This window comes from Eublepharis macularius, chromosome 19 (assembly GCF_028583425.1).
Source record: "Eublepharis macularius isolate TG4126 chromosome 19, MPM_Emac_v1.0, whole genome shotgun sequence".
Lineage (NCBI taxonomy): Eukaryota > Metazoa > Chordata > Lepidosauria > Squamata > Eublepharidae > Eublepharis > Eublepharis macularius.
In genome coordinates, this window is record NC_072808.1 from 25,806,567 (window position 1) to 25,831,574 (window position 25,008).

General features: G+C 51.3%; 1 protein-coding gene across 1 annotated transcript in view; it reads left to right on the forward strand.

The window, feature by feature from the left end:
* Positions 1–1,193: 1,193 nt before the first annotated feature.
* Positions 1,194–25,008, forward strand: part of ITIH6 (inter-alpha-trypsin inhibitor heavy chain family member 6) — a 32,039-nt gene continuing 8,224 nt past the window's right edge. The window contains exons 1-13 of the mRNA XM_055003940.1: positions 1,194–1,276; positions 5,256–5,366; positions 7,782–8,029; positions 12,588–12,757; positions 13,839–13,955; positions 15,831–16,002; positions 16,493–18,274; positions 18,729–18,755; positions 21,264–21,301; positions 21,721–21,723; positions 22,066–22,102; positions 22,201–22,314; positions 22,941–23,321. Of these exons, the coding sequence (XP_054859915.1) occupies positions 1,194–1,276; positions 5,256–5,366; positions 7,782–8,029; positions 12,588–12,757; positions 13,839–13,955; positions 15,831–16,002; positions 16,493–18,274; positions 18,729–18,755; positions 21,264–21,301; positions 21,721–21,723; positions 22,066–22,102; positions 22,201–22,314; positions 22,941–23,321 (3,283 nt within the window). The remainder of the gene's footprint in view (positions 1,277–5,255; positions 5,367–7,781; positions 8,030–12,587; positions 12,758–13,838; positions 13,956–15,830; positions 16,003–16,492; positions 18,275–18,728; positions 18,756–21,263; positions 21,302–21,720; positions 21,724–22,065; positions 22,103–22,200; positions 22,315–22,940; positions 23,322–25,008) is intronic.

Consider the following 25,008-nt stretch of genomic DNA (forward strand, 5'->3'; position numbering starts at 1 on the left):
AACAGGTGGCCATGTGAGTATGAAGCATAGGAGGTGTCTGAGAACAGTGTTGGCTGTGACAGCGAGAGACGAAATTGTGGGTCTATGTTTTGCAGTTCCAGAGCCATTTCCAAAATGGGGAGGCGCACATCTTGCCGATATGAGATCCCCAAGTTGTTCAGGCTCCCATTTTGTCCCTTTGGATGTTAAGCTGGGAAAACAAACAGTAAATAGCCCAGAAAATCCACAACAACCATCAAACAGTAAATAGGCTCTCAGATCAGCTTACAAATAATAAATATGTAAGAGACACTACATTCCATAATAAAAATTTCCATATTATGAATCATTTCCTAAATCGTAAAGAAGGGAAACTATTTTCCTCTCTCACCCACTTTATTGCTAATATTGTCCAATGCTGCCCTGAAAATCAGGATCCGTGGGCTTCTGTCCCATTAGGGCCCAAGCACAGGGGAAAGGTAACGGGTGGGCCTGGCTCAAACTGAAGACCTTTACCATGGTATGGTCTAGTTATGTCATTTCAGAAATAAAATAAACATTTTCCTTCAAAAATCGGAAGACTGTATGTTTGGCACGGCATGAGGGCTGTCAGGTCCCCTTTGTAAGGATGCCAGGCAACTCTCAAGAGACTTCACCCTTCAGGACAACTTAACATCCACTCAGAGTGGTTTACAAAGTGTGTTATTGTTATTCTCACAACAACAATCACCCTGTGAGGTGGGTGGGGCTGAGAGAGCTCTGAGAAGCTGTGACTGACCCAAGGCCACCCAGCTGGTTTCAAGTGGAGAAGCGGGGAATCAAACCAGGTTCTCCAGATTAGTCTCGCGCTCTTAACCACTACACCAAACTGGCTTTCCAGTAATTCAACAGTGTGTCTCCTAACCTCCAGCCCAAGTTTGTTTAAACTTGGGTTTGTTTAAACTGCTTTGGAGGACGGACTCTATGGCATTAGGCCCCTCCCCTCCCCAAACCTCACCCTCTCTAGGCTCAACCCCCCAAATCTCCAGGCATTTCCCAGCCTAGGCCTGGCAACCCTACTCACCAGGCTTGTCAGAGGGGCCCTTCTTCAGCACTGGGGATCCACACCCTGCTTTGATGACCTTTGTGGTTTCTCTCCTCAGCTCACAATTTCAAGCTTCTTGGTGCGCTCAGTGATTGTCTCCCGTTACGCTTCCACTCGAGTGTGGACATTCATGAGCAACCCTCACTCCAAGGCCAAGGAAGCGGTCTTTGACCTGGACCTGCCAAGTTCAGCCTTCATCTCCAACTTTACCTTGTGAGTCTGGGCTACAAAAAGACAGGCGGCAGCCTTCTCCGGGGAGGGAGGCCCAGCCGTATGTCCCGAAATGCGGGCCTGGTCCCACTGGGAACTGATGTTCCGACTCTCTCCCACTGATCCCAATCAATAGGAAAAAATTGCCTCTTTGCTGCTCTCTCCATCCACACCACAGGGACATGCCTTGCCAGGGCTTTTTTTCTGGGGAAAGAGGTGGTGGAACTCAGTGGGTTGCCCTCAGAGAAAATGGTCACATGGCTGGTGGCCCTGCCCCCTGACCTCCGGACAGAGGGGAGCTGAGATTGCCCTCCGCGCCGCTCAGCACCATCTCAACTCCCCTCTGTCTGGAGATCAGGGGGTGGGGCCACCAGCCATGTGACCATTTTCAAGAGATTCTGGAACTCCATTCCCCCGCGTTCCCCCTGAAAAAAAGCCCTGTGCCTTGCTCTCTGGGGAATCCTGTATATTTTAGTTCAGTGAAGGGAGAGCAAAGGGTTCATTTGCAATTCACACAAGATCACAATTCTCACCGTCCCTTGAGGGCAGCCATGACAGTTAGGACTGGAGTGCAAAACCAGTGAGGGAGAGAAGGAGGAAGAGCTTAAGGATGAAATCTTTGAGGCTCGTTCACTAAGAGGTTTGTGAAACCTGAGTGACACCCCCCCACCCCACCCCACCCCCGTTACAGTGGTCCGCCGTTGAGGTCTGAGGGGGGGGCGATCTGCTCCTGTGCTCTTTCCCGTCCATTTGATCAGCAGGAATTCGCAGCTGTTTTTTTTAACAGCATGGAGCTAAGTTTTGTTATCGGCTACTGCCTCCGAGAAGTGGTGGTGGTGCAACACTGGCACCTTCAAGAGGAGCAGATTTAGTATTTATTTTATTTATTTATTTTATCAATTTATATACCGCCCATCCCCGGGGCTCTGGGCGGTGAACAGTTAAAATCGATAAAAACAAGAACTAAAATCAATATTATGGCGTGAGCTTTTTTGCACTAGAACCTACTTTAGTGTGACCTTAGATGGCAGGTATATATATTATTGTTCAACTAAATACCTTCAGAGGGAGACGCTACTGTGGAAGCCCTGGCTGTAATAATTGGTTTCCTGTCACAGTACAGCTTAGCAAGTCATGGTCAAGCACATGTCTTCTAGACCTGCATGAATGTAAAAGTGACTGCCTTTCCAACTCAGTCCCAATTCTCCCCTGAAATAGCCTGAGCACAAGGAAGAAAATACTCCTTCTGCCTCCCCTTACTCATATGTAGAGCTTTTTTTCAGCAGGAACACGGGGGAATGGAGTTCCAGAACCTCTTGAAAATGGTCACATGACTGGTGGCCCCGCCCCCTGATCTCCAGACAGAGGGGAGTTGCGATTGCCCTCCGTGCCGCTCAGTGAGCAATCTCAACTCCCCTCTGTCTGGAGATCAGGAGGTGGGGCCACCGGCCATGTGACCATTTTCTCCGAGGGCAGCCCACCGAGTTCCACCACCTCTTTCCCCAGAAAAAAAGCCCTGCTCATATGAGCCTCTGGCTTAGGGTTCTCCTCACAGTGGAAAGGACATCTTCAAATCTGGGCAATTCTCACCCATTCCTGTGGCTGGGCACTGTGCTTATCTTGAGCTTTGCACAGATGTCCGTCTACTGTCTCATTGCCTTTTGATCTATAGTTGATCCTTTCTGCAAGCTGAGGGCACAACTCATACTAGGACGAAGCAGGTCCCGTCCTCAAAAGCTCACCCCCCAGAACGCCAGTTAGTCTTGAAGGCGACTCTTTTTTCTGGCTCTACTAATGCCTGTAGGTTAAACTGCTGTTCAAACTACTGGAAACAGCAGCGGCTCCAAATGTTGGCAACCCGCTTGACCCCACACACAGGGACTGCAAGTGTTGGCTTGAGATGCCATTTGCAGAGCGTGAGAAGCAGGGAAGCCCAACCAGGCCCGGAGGAGACTGGCGTGTGTTTTGCAAGCCCCCCCCCTTGCCATTGCCCTTTCTGATCCAGCACAGTCAGGAGTCTTGTTGCTGAGCTCCCCCTCCTCATGCAGTCTCGAGGGCAGAGAAGAGGAAGTTTTCCTGAGTGGGCAGCGTCCTTGGGGACAAGGCCGGGGATTGTCCCTGCAGCCAAAGAAAACTTGGCCTTGGAGGCCGCCTGATGTTGGCTTTGACTCCTCTGGGCTCACCTGCTCCGAGGTCCTGGAAGACAGGCTGGGCTTGTTAATGCTTCTGGGGAACGTTTATTTTCCTTTACTGCCCTAACATATGAGGGAGGGGGGCTATCTCTGAGGTGTGTCCCTAACCCCTCCCTGAAAGAAAAAGCACTGCGTGATCCTGATCGGCAAGGGGGCAGATCTCCATTGTCTCTTTTTCAGGGCAATAGGATCTTCTTTAACCATGTCCCACACCGCTGGGATTCTGTTGACTCCACCAACTGCAACGACGGCAGCCGTGGGGGAAACTGCCCAAGCCTGTCCCCATGTGCAAAACACCTCCGTCGCTGCGTCCCGCAGCAACGTGGTTCAGCAAGGACAGCTGAAATACATCCTGACCTACTGATGCCAGGCTGTACACCCACAGGGTGCTGAGCAAAGCCTGGACGGGGGTTCTCTGGCTAGCATTCAGCAAGGCGTGTCGAGCCGTGCCATGGGTGGCAGGAGCTGCACAGAGCCAGGCACAGATGTGATGACCGAACGGATTTCAAATGCTCTGCTGCGCTCTGGTGCCCTGTCAAAGGCCTGCAGGGCTTGCAGTTGCAAGGAATCCAGAGGCCCCCGGGGAGGACAGAGAGCCTTGCGTGGAGGCGGTGCTGATTTCAGTCTTCTGCCCTGAGCTGCCAGTGCCGGTCCAGGAGATGGGAGACCTGGGTTCAAAGCTCTAGTCTGCCATAGAAGCTTTGGTCTCTGGGTAGCCATGGGGGTCTCAGCCTAGCCTACCTTACAGGGTCCTTGTGAGGATAAAATAGAGGCGGGGAGAATCATGTAAGATGCTTTGGGGAGAAAGGCGGGAGAATAAAGGCGGGGTATAAATGGAGAAAATAAATTAAGGTGTGTGTGTGGGGGGGGGATCTGTTAATTCATAATAGTTATCCCACCCTGGGTCAGGGAATCTCCTGGTTAAATGTCCCTGGCTTGAGACTGATGTTGAAGGAGGAGGTGGGGACGCAGCCCAGTTAGGAGAGAGCCATACGTGCCAAAGCACCGACCTGCATCACGTGCCCCTGAGTTGGAAGCTCCTCCGTCACCACTTTTATTCGTCTATTCTTAGAGAAGCGCCATTTAGGGAGGCCAAGGTGTGGGGGGGGGGGTGCAGGGATCACGTTATCCCCACTCTAGAGGTCCCAACACATACTGCTATTCTCGAAGCACCTAGATCTGTGTTGTCTGTGAGTTTAAAAATGTGACCACAAAAACTGTTCTTGAAATGCGCAGATTTTTTTTTTAAAAAACGAATCCTTGTTATATTCAAGAGTCGGCCTTTGTACCTTATTGCGAACATCTCCTCGACTCTTTGCCCCGTCTTCAGAAATGATGACAGAGTGATATCCTTCGCTCTGGGAGTCCAAAGCTGATCTCTGGCGCTGAAAAGAAATGCCAGAATTCAGCTCTGGTGATCCGCGTCCCCAGGTAAGAAGATTGGCCGTCATTCTTCGCCAGTCAGGAAACAGAATGAGATTTAGAGCAGACTGAACCAAACAAGTAACAACTGGCTAGTTAGGTGGGTCTCAATTGTAACAATGCTTTCCTTTTACCATAAAGATGCTTCCTTTTACGAAACAGATACTGATTTCCCTGTTCAATGTTCTAAAGAAGGTTCAGTGCAATATCATGTGGACACAGGCCGTTCCTAATGGCATAAGTTAATGGATAAATTAATATCCTCGCGCACAATGTACAGTCAGCAATAACTTGATAATAGTTCAGAGCAGGGACTGCAGGAGGCTTTGGGGACAGGACATATTTCTTCTCTCCTCTCTGTGTCCCAGAACCATTAATGAGAAGATCTATGTGGCTGAGGTGAAGGAAAGACACCAGGCCAAGAAGATGTACGATGAAGCCCGCCGGCAGGGCAAGACAGCCGCCCACATCAGCACCAAGTAAGAGCCCCTTACAGGTCCCGTTTGTTCTCCTCCAGAGAAAGCAGCCCTCGTGTGGGAAGTGCACTGTCTGAGAACCCATGAAAGAGGCTTAACCACACATCTCTACTTTGACGGGGGGGGGGGGGGAATAGAGATTAGTAATTAACAACTTTGGGAGTGCTTCTTGCGCTAACTGCTCCAAAGTGGGCTGCCGCCAGGAGAAATGCACAGGCAGGAAGCCGGGGGTGGGGGTGGGGTGGGGTTTCTCCCCAAACCATCTTTGGGTCACCCTGAATCATACCCCCCACAACTCCTAACTTATGATAACCTTATTTATTGCTTTTTGAAAAAAACTGTATCTTGAAAACTACTAAGTCCTTTTCATTTTTAAAAGTGTTAATATTATATTTTGATCACTAGTATTTTTATTTTTTCATGTCATTTATAGTCTGCCTTGCTCACTGAGACTCAAGGTGGATTACACAGTATGAGATCAGTGCAATCAGTATTAAGGACATTTCCACAAACAATGCCATAAGGTAAATAGATACAAGTTTAAAAAGACATAGTATTGGCAAGAATCCAATACAGAGTAGAAAAAATACTGAAACAGAACGTAATCAATTCTATGATGTTTTAGCTGGAAGTGCCAGATAAATTCCTGGAAGTGGGTCAGGAGCTGAAAACTTTGAACAAATTCTACGGAGCCCTTTCGCCATACCTGCTTTGATCTATAGTGTAGTAATCCATATATTAGTGGCAAAATGGTTGTTTGGGCTTTTAATTACCAGGACAGGGCCGTTTCCAGACGGCTTACCTGCCTCCGGAACGTCGCGCCATGTTGCGGGGAAAACGTGAAATATCGCGTTCTCTCGCGCGAGTTTTGCGCAACGTTGCGCAAAACTCACGTGAGAAAACGCGATATTTCGCGTTTTCCCCGCAACATGGCGTGACGTTCCGGAGGCAGGTAAGCCGTCTGGAAACGGCCCAGCTCTGCTAACTTCAAGAGGCTAGACAGAAGACATGGATGAGTTGCTGTCTTCTTTTGACTTTGTGAGGGGGGGAAAAGAACATCAGGATATTTCTTACATACGCATTTGAATAAAAGATGTTTATTTGGGGATGCAGAGGACATAGTGCCATTCTTGTTTCTTATTCACACCTTTTCCTTCCATGCAAACTTCTTGGAGGCAGCAAGTAAGGTTCATATTAAGCTGAGGAAGGTGCTGGTCCAAAGTTTAAATGTAGGGCAATGGAATCTGTGAATCCGGGTGCTTCACAGATTATTTTGGGGTGCCACAAATACTGTTAGGACCTCTGCTGCTTCCTGTTCCAAAGCCCAGTTCTTGCTGGGTGACCTCAGGCCAGGCACGCACGCTCAGCCTGACCCGCCTCACAGGGTTGTTGTGAATATACAACAGAGAACAGGTGAACAAAGTAAGCTGCTTTGGGACCTCACTGGGGAGAAAGGCAGGGTATACCTTGACTCAGCGAATCTGGCTACCTGGATCCATTCCATGGTAACATTGAAACGTGACTACTGTAATGCGCGGCACATAGATCTTCCCTTGAAATCTATCCAGGCTTATTTTAGGGTACAAAAGTCATCGAGCCGTTCCAGGTCCTTATTCACGGTTCCTTTATTATTTGGAGAAGTTAGCACAAAAACGGGTTTGAAGCAGGATGTTGTGTGGGCACACCTAGAGGGCAGAGTCCCCTGGCTGTGGGGGTGTAGCTGTGGTGGAGTAAGCCTGGTTTTGGGGTGCAGAAAGCATGTAGCCCTTCCAGTTTCTTATTCACATCTCTTCCCAATACAAGCTTCTCAGAAGCAGCCCAAATAGGAGCTCTTTGCTCCAGAACCATCCTTTGAATTGGCACCAGTGCGTATCTTCTTGTAGGCGACACTCTCTGGAGTGTGGGGTTGTGTGATTCAGAGTGATCCAAAAATTGTTTTGGGGTGCCAACCCCCCCCTTTCTGCCTGTGCATTTGTCCTGGGGCAGCCCACTTTGGAGCAGTTAGCACTAGAACTGGGCTTTGGGGGAGGACCCAGCATAGTTCCACTTGGCGGGCAGAGCCCCCCGAATGTGGGGGTGTATGGTATGTGCTCCTGCAAACTTCATTTTGGGGGGGCAGGGCTTTTCAGTTTTTTCTAGGAATCTTTGCAGTTAGACTCAGACATTATTATGGGATTTTGTAATCCGCTTGCTGATTATCCAGAAAGTTTTGTTTTACTGGGAATCTTTGCTGTTAGAATCAAATACTGTTATCATTCAAAAGTTGTCATATTTTGTAACTGGCTTCCTGTTCAACTGAATCATACCTGTAAACCGCCTTGGAGTCCTGATGAGAGAGGTTGATTATAAATCAAAATAATATTAAATTAAAATAAAGAAATAAAATACTTGCTAACTAGCTATTGTGATATTTTCTAGAGATCGAGAAACAGAAAAATTCCGGGTGTCTGCCAACGTGGAGGCAGGGGGCAAGGTAGCCTTTGAACTAACCTACGAGCAGCTGCTGCAGCGGCACCTGGGCAGGTACCAGCATGCCATCAGCATCCGGCCCCAGCAGGTGGTAAGGAACCTCAGCGTGGAAGTGAGCATCTCGGAGCGCACTGGCATCGACTACGTGCACATCTTGCCACTCCGCTCAAGCAGACTGCTGACCAACACTCTCCGAGGTACAGACTCCTCATCGTATGTTCCTAGGGTGGGACTGCCAGATCTGTGGGACCGGGATTGAGCATCACAAAGCAAATTCCGTGGAACCATGCTCCTTGAAGCACCAGCCAGAGTTTGCTGCTTCAGTTTTGGTCTGCATGAGTCCCACACGTGGACCTAGTATGCCACTAAGCTTTCTTACAGCTGACGGGGGTCTTCTGTGGGAGGAAGAGCCCCATCAGTTGGAGGAAGTCTCCTTAAATGGGAAGAACTTTCTCTGGGCTAAGGTAGAATCTCACCATTGGCTTACCCAGGACTAGGAATATGCTAGAGCCCTTTGACTGGGCCTCGCCCCCCAACAAATGTACCCCGGCATGGTTTTCTGCCGATCGGGCTTTCAGCTGAGATACTCGTCTCCTAAAAGCTTTAGTTCCAGGCTTTAGTAAGGCCCTCGGTGAGATTCATGATGAAAGGGTGAACGGAGCCACCCAGCAGAAGCCACAGTTAGGGGCTTGGTCCCCCACGCGGAGGCACCCCTTGGCTTCTCTTAATGAGTGAACTGGCTCTCATCTCAAGTCTCACAAAGGGAGCTCCGACTCTCGCAAGCTCACCCCCTGGGGATCCAGTTGGCCTTTAAGGTGCTGCCGGACTCGAATCTTGCTCTTCTACATGGCTACCCACCTGAAACAGTATCAAGTCTGTATTTGAAAAGTTATGATGTCTCGGGGGAGGAGAGGTCGGTGCCGTGAGTTTCTGCAGTACTGGGGGTTACCGGAGCGGGCGGGAGCTAGCCCAGCCCACATGGGCATGGGTAGGTGCGCCCGGGGCTTCTTCACAGTGGAACCCGTGCCTGCATTCTCCACCACTTGGTCGTGCGCCGCCATGCCCGTTCCCAGGGGGTGCCCTTCCACCATGGTGCGGCCACTTCTGAGTTCCCCTCTTGCCTTCTGCTGCCTCTTCTGGGCCGCCCGGTCAGCCCGACGGGCCTTGAGCCAGTGTTGGGGAGCATCCCCCCTTTAGGCCTCAGACTGAAGGTGACAGTGCCGGGGTATGGGAGCCCCTACAGCCTTATCCCGCCTGAGCAGATACCCCACTCTTCTCCTCCCCAACTAGGGTTCTCAGCTCCCTTTTTATCCTTTCCTTCCCATCACCACTCCTGCCCTGTTTCTCACCCACCTGGGCAATGCTTAACATCTGAGCCAGGTGTGGCTATCGCCCCCTCATTCTGCCTCCTTCCCGCCTCCCTCTGTGGTCACTTGTCCATGCACTGGGCAGGGCCCTAGCACAGCCCGCTGAGTCACTTGCGGCTATTCTGCCGTCTTCCGGTTGGGTGCAGGCCACGTCTGGCTCCGTGACACCATCTGGGGGTGTGGCTCTGTGCCGAGGCAGGCCCAGGTTTCGGCGGCCACCTGCAGAGCCATTGCTCTGGCTGCCTGGGTCTGCCCATTGCTGGCCGTGGCCTCTCCTCCTGCAAGGACTTTGGCCGGGGCTCACGGGCGGTGTCTGCGGCTGCAGCCAGCCTTTTCCAGGGGTTAGACCCCGGGTGGCTTGCCGCGGTCCACCCGTCCTCCTCCCTGTAGGTGGGTTTCAGAAGCACCCACCAGAGCGGCGAGTGCAGACATGGCATTAGCCATTGCGTTGGTGGCTGCGGGGGGGGGGCAGGCGGGTGTTGCACCCAGTCTAGGCCAGGCGGGGAGCTCAGCGCCAGACATATATATTCTGGACAGTTGATTAATAAGTGCTGGTTATTTAAATTCACTTTATATACACTTCCATAGAGTTGGACATTAAATGCGTCGGCACTTCATTTCTAATTCAGAGTCATATGGAGGTAATTTTTTTTATTTGTTCAATGTAACTTAGTAAGTTTTTCACAGTTACTTTTGGTTTTGTGAAATCAAAAAGAGTCCAGTAGCACCTTCAAGACTAACCAATTTTATTGTAGCATAAGCTTTCGATACAGAGACTGTGGAAGCATAATTCAGTAGAAAAAGGACAACAAAAAAGGTGTAGCAAAATATGGGATTTATTGAGGGTTCGGATACAATATTGGGGGGCTAGATCAAGATGGGTAGCCATGTTTGTATGTAGCAGTAGAAAAGAGTTCAGTAGCATCTATAAGTCTAACAAAATTTGTGGCAGGGTATGAGCTTTTGTGAGCCACAGCTCACTTCTTCAGATACAGCTAGAATGTGAGTCCATCTGTCCTTATATCTTGGAGAGTGGAGTGATTACAGAAGACAAATGATAATAGCTGGTGAATGAAAATGGCAGGCGTGATTGAATAGAGTAAGGTAGTGAATAGATTGAATAGAGGGATAGTGGAGAGGAGCTCCGTGGCACAGAGTGATAAGCGGCAGTACTGCAGCCCAAGCTCTGCTCACAGCCTGAGTTCGATCCTGGCGGAAGCTGGGTTCAAGTAGCCAGCTCAAGGTTGACTCAGCCTCCCATCCTTCCGAGGTCGGTAAAATGAGTGCCCAGTTTCCTGGGGGTAAAATGTAGATGACTGGGGAAGCCACCCTGCAACAAAAAGTCTGCCAAGAAAACATCGTGATGCAACGTCCCCCCCATGGGTCAGTAATGACTCGGTGCTTGCGCAGGGGACGACCTTTACCTTTAGTGGGTGTGAAGAAATTAGCATTGATGATGAGACAGGAGGTCTACATCTCGATTAAGTCCAGGTGGATGCATTGTCTTGAGCTTCGTTATCAGTTGCAATTCAGCCGCCTCTCACTGATGAATATTGGGGGGACAACTTATCCTGAGTAAATACTAGCCGATATTAAAACAAAACACAGGCAAATGGCACCACCCAGAAAATGCCAGCTAGAGGTATTTCACGTTGGAGCAGGACTTACCTCTAAGCTTCAGGTGTAAACATGGGGAAATGTTGATCAGGACGGAAGAGAAGTAAGCGAGAGCAGCAGAAGGACCGTCTGTCCTTGGTGGTGCCAGAAGGTCAACTGTTGCCCAGCAAACTCTAGTCTTTAAACATGGCCTAAATTTTGATGACTCCCAGCAGGAAGCCGAAAAATAGGACTGTCATCAAGGGAGTCCTGGAAGTGATAATAATAATAAATAATAACATTTGATTTATATACCGCCCTTCAGGACAACTTAACACCCACTCAGAGCGGTTTACAAAGTATGTCATTATTATCCCAGTAACAAACAATCACCCTGTGAGGTGGGTGGGGCTGAGAGAGCTCTGAGAGAGCTGTGACTGGCCCAAGGTCACCCAGCTGGCTTCAGGTGGAGGAGTGGGGAATCAAACCCGGTTCTCCAGATTAAGAGTCCTACCGCTCTTAACCACTACCCCAAACTGGCTGTAGTTGCGCTTTGCCGGGAGTGCACGCACGTGAGGATGTGCGACAGGTGAGTGTTGGGTCCCGCTGCCCTGGGAGGGTTACGGGACCTGGCAACCCTAACTGGCCTCTTTTTCTCTGCACTCCCAGACTGCAGATGGCCCGAGAAGCCATGGCAGTGGCCAAAACCTCGGCTCCTGCCTCAGGGCTGCTTTCAGGGTTACAACTGAGCACACATTCACTTGCTGGGTGGGAGCTGCTGCATTCGGATGAATCGGGATTTCTTAGTTCTCTGGCCTCGCAGAGTCAATGTTATCCAAAAGGGCTAATTTCTGAATACGGTTTGGGATAACCTGGTTTGTAGGGAAATAATTAGATGAATGGGGTACTTACTACGGAGTGAGAGAGGGGGCCTTTACTCTTCTTAGAGCCAGCAGAGAGAGAGAGAGAGAGAGAGAGAGAGAGATACAGGAAGGACCAGGAGCAGGGAATTCCTTGTCCTATTTGGCTAGGCCTCCACACTAAACACTCCTACTACTAAAACTATCAAACTTGCTATTAAACTCTTATTGACCCTGTCAAAGAATCATCAGCTGTGCCTGCACAACCAATCATAAAGGTATAGGCAGTTCTGATTAAGGACGTACACAAAAAACCGCACAGAGAACACCTTAGGGAAATAACAACGTCTGGCTGAGGAAGCAAGTCGAGCGAGGCAGAGTTCGTGGTAGACCGTCCTTTCAGAACAACAGGGCTTGGTCCAGAAAAAAGCACTACAGAAGTGGAGGTATGGCGCAGAGCCACACCAGGAGCGGCAATTTTGGGAACAATGGGAGGATCTGAATCAGGGATCCTCAACTGTTACAGAGCATTTAATGCCCAGATTATGTTAATGATCAGTGATTGCATACCAGGTGCCAGATCATTCAGGGAGAGGGGCTTTTCCAACCTGGTGGGGCTTGAGTTCATTACTTCTGCTTTGCACCTTGCCTTTCCCAGTTTCTCTTGCAAAAATATTTTTTCTTCAAAAGTTGCTACTGCTGCAAGATTATTACTTTTGCCGGCAGTATTATTACTGCAAGATTCATCCTGAGATAAGATATAGCGATTGCTCTCCATGTTCTATGCCTGCCTCTCACAGCCTGAAGCTTGCTCACAGTGTCTCCCCTGTAGTACAGAATTCAGGCTTGGAGTAGGGGGTGTGGATGAAAAAGCAGGGGGCTGGCAGCACCTGCCCTCTAGCCTAACTGATCAATTTATGTTTCCTTGGCAGGGGATTCTGAAATGCCACCGTCCACCCGGGTGGAGAAAGGAACACACTGCGCATGGATCATCTTCGCCCCAACACCCCAAGAGCAGGCCAAATACTCCAACTTAGGAATTGTGGCTGACTTTGTAGTTCAGTATGATGTGACCATGCCAGATGTCGCAGGTGATGTACAGGTAAAGGATGAGTCTGCGTAGCCAGAACCAAGGAGGACTATCTGGGGCACAAAGGGCCTCTGAAAGGGTGAGGCAGGATGACCCAGTCAGAGGCGGGGGGCTTAGGAAGAACATCCAAATGGCCCTTTTGGATTCGATGAAAGAAGCAGTTCAGCACTGGCCCGTCGAACACCTCTGGAAGTCCGCAGGCGAGCTGGGCCCTGTGTGCCCTTCATGCTCCAAGAGTTAAATGAATTCTGTGCCAATAAAACCTTGATTCAGTGACCCGCATAAATGACACCAATATATTGGATTTGCATGGTTTTAAAGCATTCTGCCTTGTTAGTAGTTCTGCATTCTTGGTTTCAGGTTTGCTAGTGATGGAAAACGCAGAGTTATGCAGAACCAATACGAGTCTTCCAATGCCCCAGAATGCTGAGATTCCAACACTTCCTGCCCCTCTATTTAAAACGTGCCTCCACACCCATAAGGAATAGCACTTTTCTCTAAAGCTGAGAGTGTTAGGAAACGGAGCAATGGCACCCCTCCCTCTTTGCACTCCTGCAGAATCACAGCACCCCCCACAGCCCTGCAAGCGGGCCGTGGCCAGGCAGCTCTTGGGGTGAAGGGAGAGCCAGGAGAGAGGGAAGCCCGTCAAAGTGCAGGCAGAGGATCCAGTGGCAAGGAGGGCTCCACAGCATGCGATGCTCCAGTGAACACACTGGAGCCCCTGGTGGGCCAGGGAGGACTGGTTCCAACTGTGGTAAAAGGGGAGAGGAGCTTAAGCCTGTCCCCCGTGTCAAGTTTTCCCAACCTAAAGCAGTTCCTTAGCTGTTTCTGTAGGACCTCCATCAAGACACAGTTGCTTCCCCAACAAGGCAAGCAGCGTCTCCCTGGGCCATATTTAGAGTGGGAAAATGACAAGAGTGGGTGTGTTAGGAGACAAGCGACTCCACAGTCAAGGAAGGCAGGTGGTAACCACCTAAAAAACAATCAAATATCCGTGGCCCACGCAGGACATTCTAGCAGCCTCTTTTTCCGCTTCAGTGATTTATCCGTCCTCATTATTGGAACTGTCTGGCTCTTTCCCCCTCTTTTTCAGATCTACAACGGCTACTTCGTGCACTACTTTGCCCCAAGGGGGTTGCCCCCGGTTCAGAAGGATGTGGTGTTCGTGATTGACGTGAGCGGCTCCATGTATGGCACAAAGATGAAGCAGGTGAGCGTTACTGAGCAGAGACGGGGTGAGTGCGGTGCTCACACGTCCCATCTGTGTAGCCAGACTTGGGTGTCAAAAGGCACCTGAGTCGATCTTTTCCCCATCTTCTCCTATGTCTTCGCATCCTTTCCAGGAGTTATAGGCAAAGATTGAACTTGGCCATTTTCGAGATCCAGGGTGTTTTCATGTCAGTATATAAGCAGACTGTGAATGTCATCAGGAAAGTTAAGTACTATTTTACAGTATCCATCGGGGCTAGAAATTCTTTGCTACCGTCTCTTGGGCAGTCACACAGGCAAGAATGGAAGGTTCGAGAGGGTTCTGAACCCTTTGAATGCAAAGGATGTTTTATTTCTGTAGCTGCCGAGCAGAGGAACTCATGTCCTCCTTGTTCATTTTCGACCTATTATTATAAGTACCCGGGAGGCACGGGGGGGGGGGGGGCGGGTCCGTGAAGGAAGGTGAGTGTGTGAGCTGGGCTTCGACAGGGCAAGGAGAAAGCAAAAACCACAGGAGACAGTAGAATCGTCTTATTGCTGAAAACTGGCCAAGAAGCTTTAAGTGGTCTTATACGATTTACTGTCTAATTCTCAACATGGCCACATCTGTGGATACTTAAATCCAGGGACTGGAGCCATGATCAGACAAGACAGATCTTTCTACAAACCTGAAAAAGCCCCAGTTTTGCAGGGAAAAACTGGCATTTAAGAAGAAAAAAAATAGCATCACCTGTCATACCCACCAGGACCTGACTGTTGCTTGATCTCTAATGCGAGGGGTATAGCTAAAGACCGCATCAGTTTTTGCCTGGGACGTGAACGTATGCAAGGGAGGGGCTGCTCCTGCTGTTATTGCTAACTTCCTCTCTTCCCAGCTTGGGAAGATATGCTTGCACAGACACGACCAGGGCTTTTTTTCTGGGAAAAGAGGTGGTGGAACTCAGGACCACACGATGACGTCACTTTGGTGCAGCTGGAACAAGGGGGGAGTTTTTTAAAGTTTAAATTGCCCTTGGTGAAAATGGTCACATGGCCGGTGGCCCCGCCCCCTGATCTCCAGACAAAGGGGAGTTTAGATCGCCCTCCGTGCCACTCAGTGGCACGGTGGGCAATCTCAACTCCCCTCTGTCTGGAGATCAGGGGGCGGGGCCACCGGCCATGTGACCATTTTCAAGAGGTGCCAGAACTCCATTCCACCAGGTTCCAGCTGAAAAAAAAGCCCTGCTCATGACCTCATACGTCATCTCTGCTTTCTCCCGCCTAGATGCTTCTAATGAATTTAGCTGATCGTTACCTTAGGGGGGGTGGAATTTAGAATTCGCCTGCACTTAGAATCCTGTATATGATTTGTGCTTGTAGAGGAATTTCATTCCTGGCAAGAAAGGAGTAAGATCCTGACGCTGGCAGCTTATCAATAAAGTTCCTCAATTCATGCAGTGAAGTCTCTTGACAGTTACTTGGCAGATCTTTACACTCTTGAAGGACTGAAGAAAAAATGTATTGCCGGCCTTTAGCAAACTTTTCTGGATACCATTGGGGAAGGAACAGCGGGACTGCATTATCTGCCTCCCAGTCCCGTTGTGACCTGGAACTCTTGCAGTATACTATGATCATTTTCCTTTCTAACATTATTTAAGAAAGATTTCTCTTTCTCTGGAGCTCTCTCAGCCCCACCCACCTCACAGGGTGTTTGTTGTGGAAATAATAACAACATACTTTGTAAATCGCTCTGAGTGGGTGTTAAGTCCTCCTGAAGGGCAGTATATAAATCGAATGTTGTTGTTGTTATTGTTGTTATTTTAAGTCATGGCTCTTTGAGCAATTTTGAGTAAACCAGGTCTCCCCCCCGCCCCAACCTCTTGCTGACTGTCCCCAGACCAAGAAGGCCATGCATGTCATACTAAGCGACCTCCACCAAGACGACCACTTCAACATCATCACTTTCTCTGACACAGTGAGTGTCTGGAAGCCCGGCCAGTCCATCCCAGTGACCTCTCAGAACATTCAGAGGGCCAAGAACTACATCAGCAAGATGGAAGCCGATGGATGTAAGTACTAGTCGGGGTGGAGAGATCTAGAATCAGCCACTGGCTGCTCTGGAGTTCCCGTTCTCCCTGAAAGTGCTGAAAACCAGAATAGGTGAAAGCGACTAATCAGCAGCTGCCAGAACCCAAGGATTGCCCTTGCAGAGGAGACCCAGGAATCGCTGCCTGGCTCTGCATGTTCTGTTAGAGCCAAGCTACAAGTGACGCCTGACACAGGTTGGACCTTTGTCAGCTTCCCTCAAGTTTTGATGGGAAATGTAGGCAGCTTGGCGGAATGTTGGACAAGTGACCGTTGAAAAGTCCATTGGGCAGCAGTCAGAGAGCGAAGCTGCGAGACCAGGATGCCTGCATTTCCCATCAAAACTTGAGGGAAGCTGACAAGTGTTCAACCTGTGTCAGGCGTCACTTGTAGTTTGGCTCTTAGACACCACTCCTTTCCCCAGGGGAGCCAGGAGTCCTGCTTCTTGACTTCCCCTGCGTCCCTCTTTCCTAGGGACCGACATCAACGCAGCTTTGCTTGCAGCTGCCTCTGTCTTCAACCACAGCTCCGCCAAGGCAGGGAAGGGAATTAGGGAACAGAGAATCCCACTGATCATCTTCTTGACAGACGGCGAACCCACCTCAGGGGTGACGGCCAGCAGCCGCATTCTCTCCAGTGCTCAGCAGGCCTTGAGAGGCACGGTCTCTCTCTTTGGCCTGGCCTTTGGGGATGATGCCGATTATGGACTGCTGAGGCGCCTGTCACTAGAGAACAGGGGGGTGGCCCGGCGTATCTATGAGGATGCCGATGCGGCTTTGCAGCTCAAGGGCTTCTACGACGAGATCGCCAGCCCTCTGCTGTATGACGTGGAGCTGGCCTACCTGGATGGGGTGGCCCAAGACCTCACCCGGAACCTCTTCCCCAACTACTTCCAGGGATCTGAGCTGGTTGTGGCTGGGCGGGTGAAGTCGGGGGTGCCAGAACTGCGGGTGCGCACTACGGGGCATGGCCAAGAGGGGCCCCTGACCTTGGAAAACGATATCTCAGCCAACACCTCCGAAGCCGCTCCCTTCGGCTGCCTTAGGGATGCCGGTCAGATCGGTCACTTTGTGCAGAGGCTCTGGGCCTACTTCACTATCCAGGACCTGCTTCAGGCTCGCTTCCGAGCCAACGATACTGCAGCCCGGCGCCTGCTGACTGAGAAGGCAACCAACCTGTCCCTGAAGTACAACTTTGTCACACCTGTAACCTCCCTGATAGTGGTGCGGCCAGAAGAGGAGGACAATAAAGGGCAGCCTGCTAAATCAACTGTCCCTCCCCGAGTGACCAGACCACTTAAAGCCACGCAAGCACCGGGAACGTCTGCATTGCCGTGGCCCTCCAAAGTGGCTAAAACGTCCTCTGGACGTGGCACGACCAGTGCTCCCGTGGTCATGAAAGCACCCAAGGGCACACCAGCGCCAGGGACAGGGCCCACTGCCCTGGTCTCAGTGACAGCGACTGGACTCGTCAAAGCCGTCCGACCCACATCTCTGCCCGTTGCTGCCACGGCCACCATCACTACCAGCCAGGCACCCCCACTACCGACTGCTAGCCACACTAAAGCAGCTAAAGTCTCCCCGGGCCCAGGCGTTCCTGCCGCGTCTCTGGCTCCTGCTGTAACCCGCGGTCCCACCAAGCCACTGAGACCCACGGCCTCCACCAGGGCCACCAGATCACCCATCAGACCCTCCAAACCTAGTCCCACCAGAGCTGGGAGACTCAGGATCACAGTTCAGCCTCACTTGGTTCAGGAGACGAGAGGAACAGCCGTTACCAGAGTCCTGGGAGGGGGCACCAGCCCAGCCCTCACGCATACTCTGCACCCACCTGGCACTGCAAAGGTTCTTGGGAAGAACTCTAGTGGCTGGGAGCTGCATGAGGCCACGCCACGGCTAGCCACCGAGCACCAGCCGCACACGCACGGGCAGGGAAGTACCTCCAGGACGGAGACAGTGAACACCCCTTGGAGTAGGCCGACACCCAAGGGTGGGACAGTCATGAAATCGGGCACTGAGAAGCCTCCACAGAATAGCTCTCTACCTGGCAGCGCAACCCCTGGAGTTACGTCCCTGCTGCCTCAGGGAACAGAGTTACCTGGTAGGGTTCCCAGCATGACGCCTGCCTCAGAGATCGACCTCCTCCTCTTGCCCGGAGAGTCTGAGTTGCTCTCAACCACTGAGCTGGGTGTGGAATTTGAGGAGTCGCTGAACCCCCCTGCGATCTACAGTTTTGTGACAGCTGAGCAGCAGCCAGGTAGGTGCCAGGGAGTAGAGCTGGCTTCACAGGTTTTTTGGGGGGGGGGCACCCACCCCAAGAGCTCCACCTCCTCCCAGATCACACACCTGCCACTTCCACCCGACCGCTAGTTATGCATGATCTGGGACTACAGCAGGGAGGATCGACTGGCATCCGGCTGCTTAGAGGCTGGTGGGCCTCCACCTGGCCAACCGTCTGTCACTCCGGGATGGTGGCCGTCCGGCAAGGAACTCAGCCAAGTCCCCCTCTTTCTTGCCAGGGCAGCTCCCCCTCCCCCTCCCCTCCCCCCCAAGATGCATTCCCTCCTCCCTGCCCCCTAACTTCCTATATTGCCAGTTTCCTCCCAGCTATTGGGGGCTCCTTTCGAACCCTTTCCCTGCTAGGACACATTCTTACCTAAGCCCCCCCCCCCGGTAATTCAAGTTCTCAACTCTACTTGTCTCCCCCTTAGACCGCACGGATTATGAAGACTATTCAGGTAACTACGTGCGTTGCTGGACTTGGGGGGTCATTGGGGAGGGCAGGACACGTGGTACAGCCCAGCTTTGTCAAATCTCAAAAGCTAAGCAGGTTTGGCACGCACATGAGGGACCACCAAGGAAGACCCTGCAGAGGAAGGCGGGGGGGGGGGGGGAACGGCCTCTGCTTCTCACTCGCCTGTGTCTGGCGACGTCGTCCACCTCCTGGCCACCCCCTCCCACCGTCCCCGGGCCCTGCAGCGCCGCCCCCGGCAGTCCCTCAGCTACAGGTGCCCCTCACAGACCCCTAGGCCTGACTTGCCCTTAGGCCAGGCACAGCCCTGGGGAGCAGCCTGCAGCCACCCAGCAGACTCGCCCTTCTCCTGCAGTTGCCCAGGCAGCTCCACCTCAGCCAGGCCCCCAGGGGATTGCCGGCAGCACAGGCCCCAAGCTGCCAGGGAACCAGGGGAGAGGCCCCAGAAGCAGCAGGGGCGAGCCAGGCAGAGAGCAGAGGAAACGCCGCGCCCTGGGCGGGGATGGAGCAAGTGGGGCCAGAAGACTGCAGCGCCTACCCAGCCCTCCCATCGGATAGGCTGGGAGAAGGGCCCCTCAGGGAGGCTGGGTAGCGATTGCGGGGGGGGGGACAATGGGAGGCCTTTAAAGGCAAGTTCCTGTGAAGGCCGAGGGAGAATGGCAGGGAAAGGCAGCTGGAGTGTGCTGTCACTCCCCGGGCAGGAGAGGGAACAAGGGGGTGCAACCCCCCCCCCTGCCCAGCTGAGGTCGGGGGACCCCTGCTGGGAGAGCAAGCAGGATGGCAGTCCACCAGCTGGGGGCGCCAGTGAGAGAGGAGCCTCATAAGCCCCTTGCTGGGAGCATTGTACATGGTTTGGAACTTGATGGCATGTGCAGTCAAGCCATCATCTTCTGTTTTTTTGGAACCAGTGTGGCATGGAGTTTAGTCAGAGCCCCAGGCTCAAAGCCCGACTTTGCTGTCTGGTTGAGCAGGTGGTCTTGGAGCAGTCATTCTCTCAGCCTCAACTACCTCAAAGGGTTGTTTGGAAGCAGGGAAGGGAAAACTACATACCCTGTCCTGAGATCATGGGAGGGAGGGAGGGATAGAAATGCACTAGGGCTGATACAGTTTTAAGGAGTCCTCAAACTTCATCCTTTGAGAGCCAGTTTGGTGTAGTGGTTAAAGAGCAGCAGGACACAAAGCTGGAGAGCCGGGTCTGATTCCCCACTCCTCCTCCACTTGAAGCCAGCTGGGGGACCTTGGGTCAGTCACAGCTCTCTCAGAGCTCTCTCAGCCCCACCCACCTCACAGGGTGATTGTTGTTGTGGGGATAACACACTTTGTAAACCTCTCTGAGTGGGCATTAAGTTGCCCTGAAGGGAGGTATAGAAATCGAATGTTGTTTTTGTTGTTGCTGTTATTATTATGCTCTGCTCTGGCCTGAGGAACTGGGGTTAATGTTGAGGTAAGGCTTCATCAAAGCAACTTGTAGCATTAAAAATGATTTTAAAGTGCATGAATCTTAACTGGTTCACTTATTCACGGGGATACCAAAACTGATAGGGTATGTTTAGAGACCTTAAATCTGGCCCATGTATAAACCAACATGCTCTAACTGCTAGAAGCATCGAGAGATGGGGGCCGCTCCCCAATACACAATGTATCTCAAACCACTTTTTTAGAAAAATAAAATTTAGTACATATGCATGTTTCATGACACTGTTAGAAATGAGACGTTTTAACATATTCCTGCCAATGGTTATTTCCAGGTCATACAGAAAAATGAAATTCAGTACACAGCCCAAATGACACTTCAAGAAAGTCTGAAATCGGGACTTCTTTGTATTTATTTTTAAAATGTACTTCATTTATACTCCCCGACAGGGACCCAAAGTGGTTTATGTTGTTCATTCTAGCGTTCAGAACCTGCAGGATTTGCGTTCCGTGGTGCCTCAGAGAGCAACAAGATTTTCAGGGTATGAGGTTTCAAGCGTCAAAGCTCCCTTTCTTCAGGTATTTTACGAAGGGAGCTCTGTCTCTCAAAGCCTTACTCCCTGAAAACTGCGTTGGTCTCTAAGGCATCGCTGGACTCCGGTTCCCGCTGTGCTACTGCAGAGCAACATGCCTCCCCCCCCTGAAATGGGTCAAGACTTGGAGCGTGGCTGTGGAGGGGTGTGTGTGTGTGTGTGTGTGTGTGTGTGTGTGTGTGTGTGTGTGTGTGTGTGTGTGTGTGTGTTCCAATCAATACATAATAGGCACACTCAGTCAGTTCTCCAGACAGGCCGCGCTGTGACACTGGCTGGGGGTGTCAATGGCCGTTTCTCATTGCAGGACAAAGGAGGGAGCAAAACCCACCAACAATTCAGCTCTCTCTTGGGTTTCGAAAGGACTGATCCTGCTAACAATGAGAGCTGAAGGGGCTCATTGAGGCACAGGCCATTTGGAAAGTGGTCAAAGAGTCAGTGAAGCTTTGCCTCCCAAGAAAGCTCCACTAGAAACACATTTCCCTTTGCAGATTACTTAGAAGGTGACAGCGATTCAGGCACTCTTTGTGTGACGGGTGCCCCAAACAAAGGAATGGGGTTGACAACCACTGGCCTGAATGGGAATGCCGTGTTCTCTTGGGCTATATCTGGGTCTGAGCAGCCGGCACGCTCCAGATTTTGCCTCGGGATCTGAGAGATTCCACTCGGAACCAGGCTGGCTCCACACGGGTTCCATGGCTACCCAGTCCCTCCCCTGGCCTCACCGGGAGAGAGGGACGTCAGTATGTTTTAAAGCAAAGGCCAGCAGTACTAAGCAGGAAAGTAGATGACTGTGCACCATCCTCACATCCTCCTGAGCTTGCTTTCAGGTTGGCTGGGCTGTCCTAGCAGGCTTTTCCCTGTAGTCTGTAAGAGCCAAACTACAAGTGACGCCTGACACAGGTTGGACACTTGTCAGCTTCCCTCAAGTTTTGATGGGAAATGTAGGGCGTCCTGGTCTTGCAGCTGTAATGGAGAGCCAAGCTGTAAAACCAGGACGCCTACATTTCCCATCAAAACTTGAGGGAAGCTGACCAGTGTCCAACCTGTGTCAGGCGTCACTTGTAGCTTGGCTCTTAGTGTACCAAGGCTGCTGCTGAGATTAGTTCTGATGAAACCGGTTAAGCAAAGCGGCACTCTGGCTGACCCCCCACCCCCCCGGGGCAGGTACATTTTTGTTGAGAGCGGGGCGGCGGGGGGGAGGTACTTGGGTGTTTAATTAGACTGGGACGGCCGCTTCAGCTCTGGCACAGCTAACATGGCCTCTCCCTTACTCCAGACCCACGGAAACAGTCCTCTAACGGTGGCTTCTTCACGTTCTCCTCCTGGGGTGAGTACCTCCCATTTCAAGCCACAGTAATTCCTACAGGATTATGAGTTTCTGCTTCGCCTATACCTTTGATTTTTTTTTTTAATTTTGGGTTGCAGTGGACGGAGACCCACACTTTGTAGTAAGGTTACCGCACTCCCTAGGGAACTTGTGCTTTACGCTAGATGGAGGCCCAGGGGACCTCCTGAACCTGGTGAGCGACCCACAGACAGGTAAGCAGCACAGAGCCCTGGCGACAGCAGGGCCTGCCCCTGAGTCACAGCTGTCCCAGAGACCCCAAAGGGTTTGGGCTTGCTCGGTTTTGCCTTCCCAAATCCTGGCATCTCAGGCCAGTAGATTGTGAGCATGCATGAAGTATGAATCCCACATAAGGTGCTCGTTGTTAAAAAGGAACAGTTAGACAGGTGCTTCCAAGCATGTGCAGAGTGCCTTTCATTTGCAAAGGGCATGAGTGTTAGTTAAAAAATGAATCCATGGACACAGTAGCTCTGAGCACTATAATGTGTGTTTCTCTCTGAAAAAAAGTTGGAGCAACTGAAAAAAACTGATGTACAAACAAAGAGATAAAGAAAACACTCTAATCCCTCCCCCCATTGTGCCCCCTCCTCTTCTCACAGCTAGACAAGAAAATATTATTTGGGGCACTTGGTATTGATGACCCTGCTTATCTCCAGACAGAATATGCAAAGGGTGTTTGTGTGACCTACTGCAGCAGGTTAAGCGTTCAGGAGACATGACTGAGGCTGTGGTTCTTAGACCCATTCTCCAGGTGAAAGTGGGGGGAAAGGGAGGACTGCTCTTTCGCTGCCAACTGCCGTTCTCTTTCCCCTCCCCGCAGGGCTGACTGTCAACGGCCACCTAATGGGTGCTCCATTAAGGCCGGGCCATGAGGAACATCCTCGCACCTACCTTGATGCCATCAGCATGGCGATAGACCATCCACGGGCAGGCTACGTGGTCAACGTGACACGGATGGGCGTGACACTGCAGGGAGAGGACACGCTGGTGTTGCCGTTCACCCGCAGGGCTGTCCTGCGCAAGCCCCGCCTGGCGATCTCCGTGTGGCCCGAGGCCAATGTCACGGTGTGGATTGGCCAGGGGGTGGAGTTCGTGGTCCTGCTGCACTGCTACAGCCACCCCACTGCCCTGCAGCGGGACCACCTGGGCTTCTACGTGGTGGATGGCTCTGGGCTCTCCGCTGCCACCCGCGGCCTGTTAGGTGAGCCACTCCTGCTCTGAGCATGGGGGCTGGGGGTGGCACCGGGACGGGCTCTCTCGCACCACACCTCCTGCGCGCTGTTTAATCCAGTGCTCTGTGGCAGGAGTCACGAGGGCTGATTCAGCATCCCCATATTTAGGGGACAGGTGAGTTTTTAATTCATTTGTTATTTCATTTTAACGGCTACATTGCTCCCTGATGGGGACCAAAGCAGCTTACATCGTTCTCCATTTTATCCTCAGTACAACCCTGTGAGCCCTGGCCTAGGTAAGTCCACGTGGGCCTGATCTCATCAGACCTCAGGAGATAAGCAGGGTCAGCCTTAGTTAGTCAGTGGATGGGAGACCTCCAACTAAGACCAGGGTGGCAGAGACAGGCAGTGGCAAACCACCTCTGTTAGGCTCTGGCCATGAAAACCCCACCAGGGGTTGCCATAAGTCAGCTGTGACTTGAGGGCACTCTCTACCACCACACAACTCTGTGCAGAAGGCTAGGCTCAGAGTGCGTGAGGGCAAGCAAGAAGCTTCCATGGAAGGCTGGGGATTTGAACCAGGGCTTTCCCAAGATACAAGTCACTACACTACACTACACTGACTCAGGGACACCTTTTATCGGTCAATCACGTGCCTCATAGCAAATGGTTATTCTTACAAACAATTTCATAGGTCTCTGAACTGGCCAGGCACAGCAACAGCACAAAGCACTTAAAACAGAGAGTACACTGTGAGTTTCCGTCGATGAAATGGCTCACACTTCTATTATGCAAGGTAAATTATAGCCATAATAAAAACTATTACAATTGCCCATTTTTTTTATTTTTTGCAATTGGTTCTCGAGTCTCCTCAAGAATGAATCCTTAGCCCTTGCTTCAAGTCACACCTTCCTTCGAAAATCTCTCCCTGTGCCCAAGCAGCAGCGCAACAGAACTCAACAGAACTTGCCCACACCCATTCAGGCCCGCAGAGAACGCCCAGATTTATTTGCTGGAGAAAAGTGTGTGTGTGTGTGTTTGTGTCACACTGGTACCAAGGCAAGCAGGATGCAAGCCAAGCTAGTGGGAAAGAGCCGTGTTTGGACATGGCTTGCTCCTCATGAGAGTAGGAAAAATGTTTGGCATAGGGTTGCCAGCCTCCAGGTAGTGGCTGGAGATCTCCCGGAATTACAACTGGTCTCCAGGCCACAGAGATCAGTTCACCTGGAGAAAATGGCTACTTTTGGGGGTGGGCTGTATGGAATTATGCCATGCCAAAGTCCTTCCCAAACCCCACTTTCTCCAGGTTTCATCCACCAGATCTCCAGGAATTTCCCAACTTGGAGCTGGCAACCCTAGTTTGGCAGGAGCCTCGCAAATCTGGTAAGGAGGGCTTTAAACTAAATCCTGTGGGGGAGAGAAACAAAAACCCGAAAACTAGCACAGTAGCAGTTACTGGTGATAAGAGCATGAACGATGAGCAGGGAGGGGCCTATGTGCCGAGACCCACCGATTTGCAGGTAAGGACAATTATGAAGCACTCGGGGCACATCAGCTATGGATTCCGATGTCTCTATAATAACATGCAGAGTATGGGAAACAAACAAGAGGAACCTGAAGTCTTAACACAGGAAGGGGACTATGACCAAATAGGTGTTACTGAAACTTGGTGAGATAAGACTCGCAACTGGAATATTAGGACTGAGCTTAGCATGT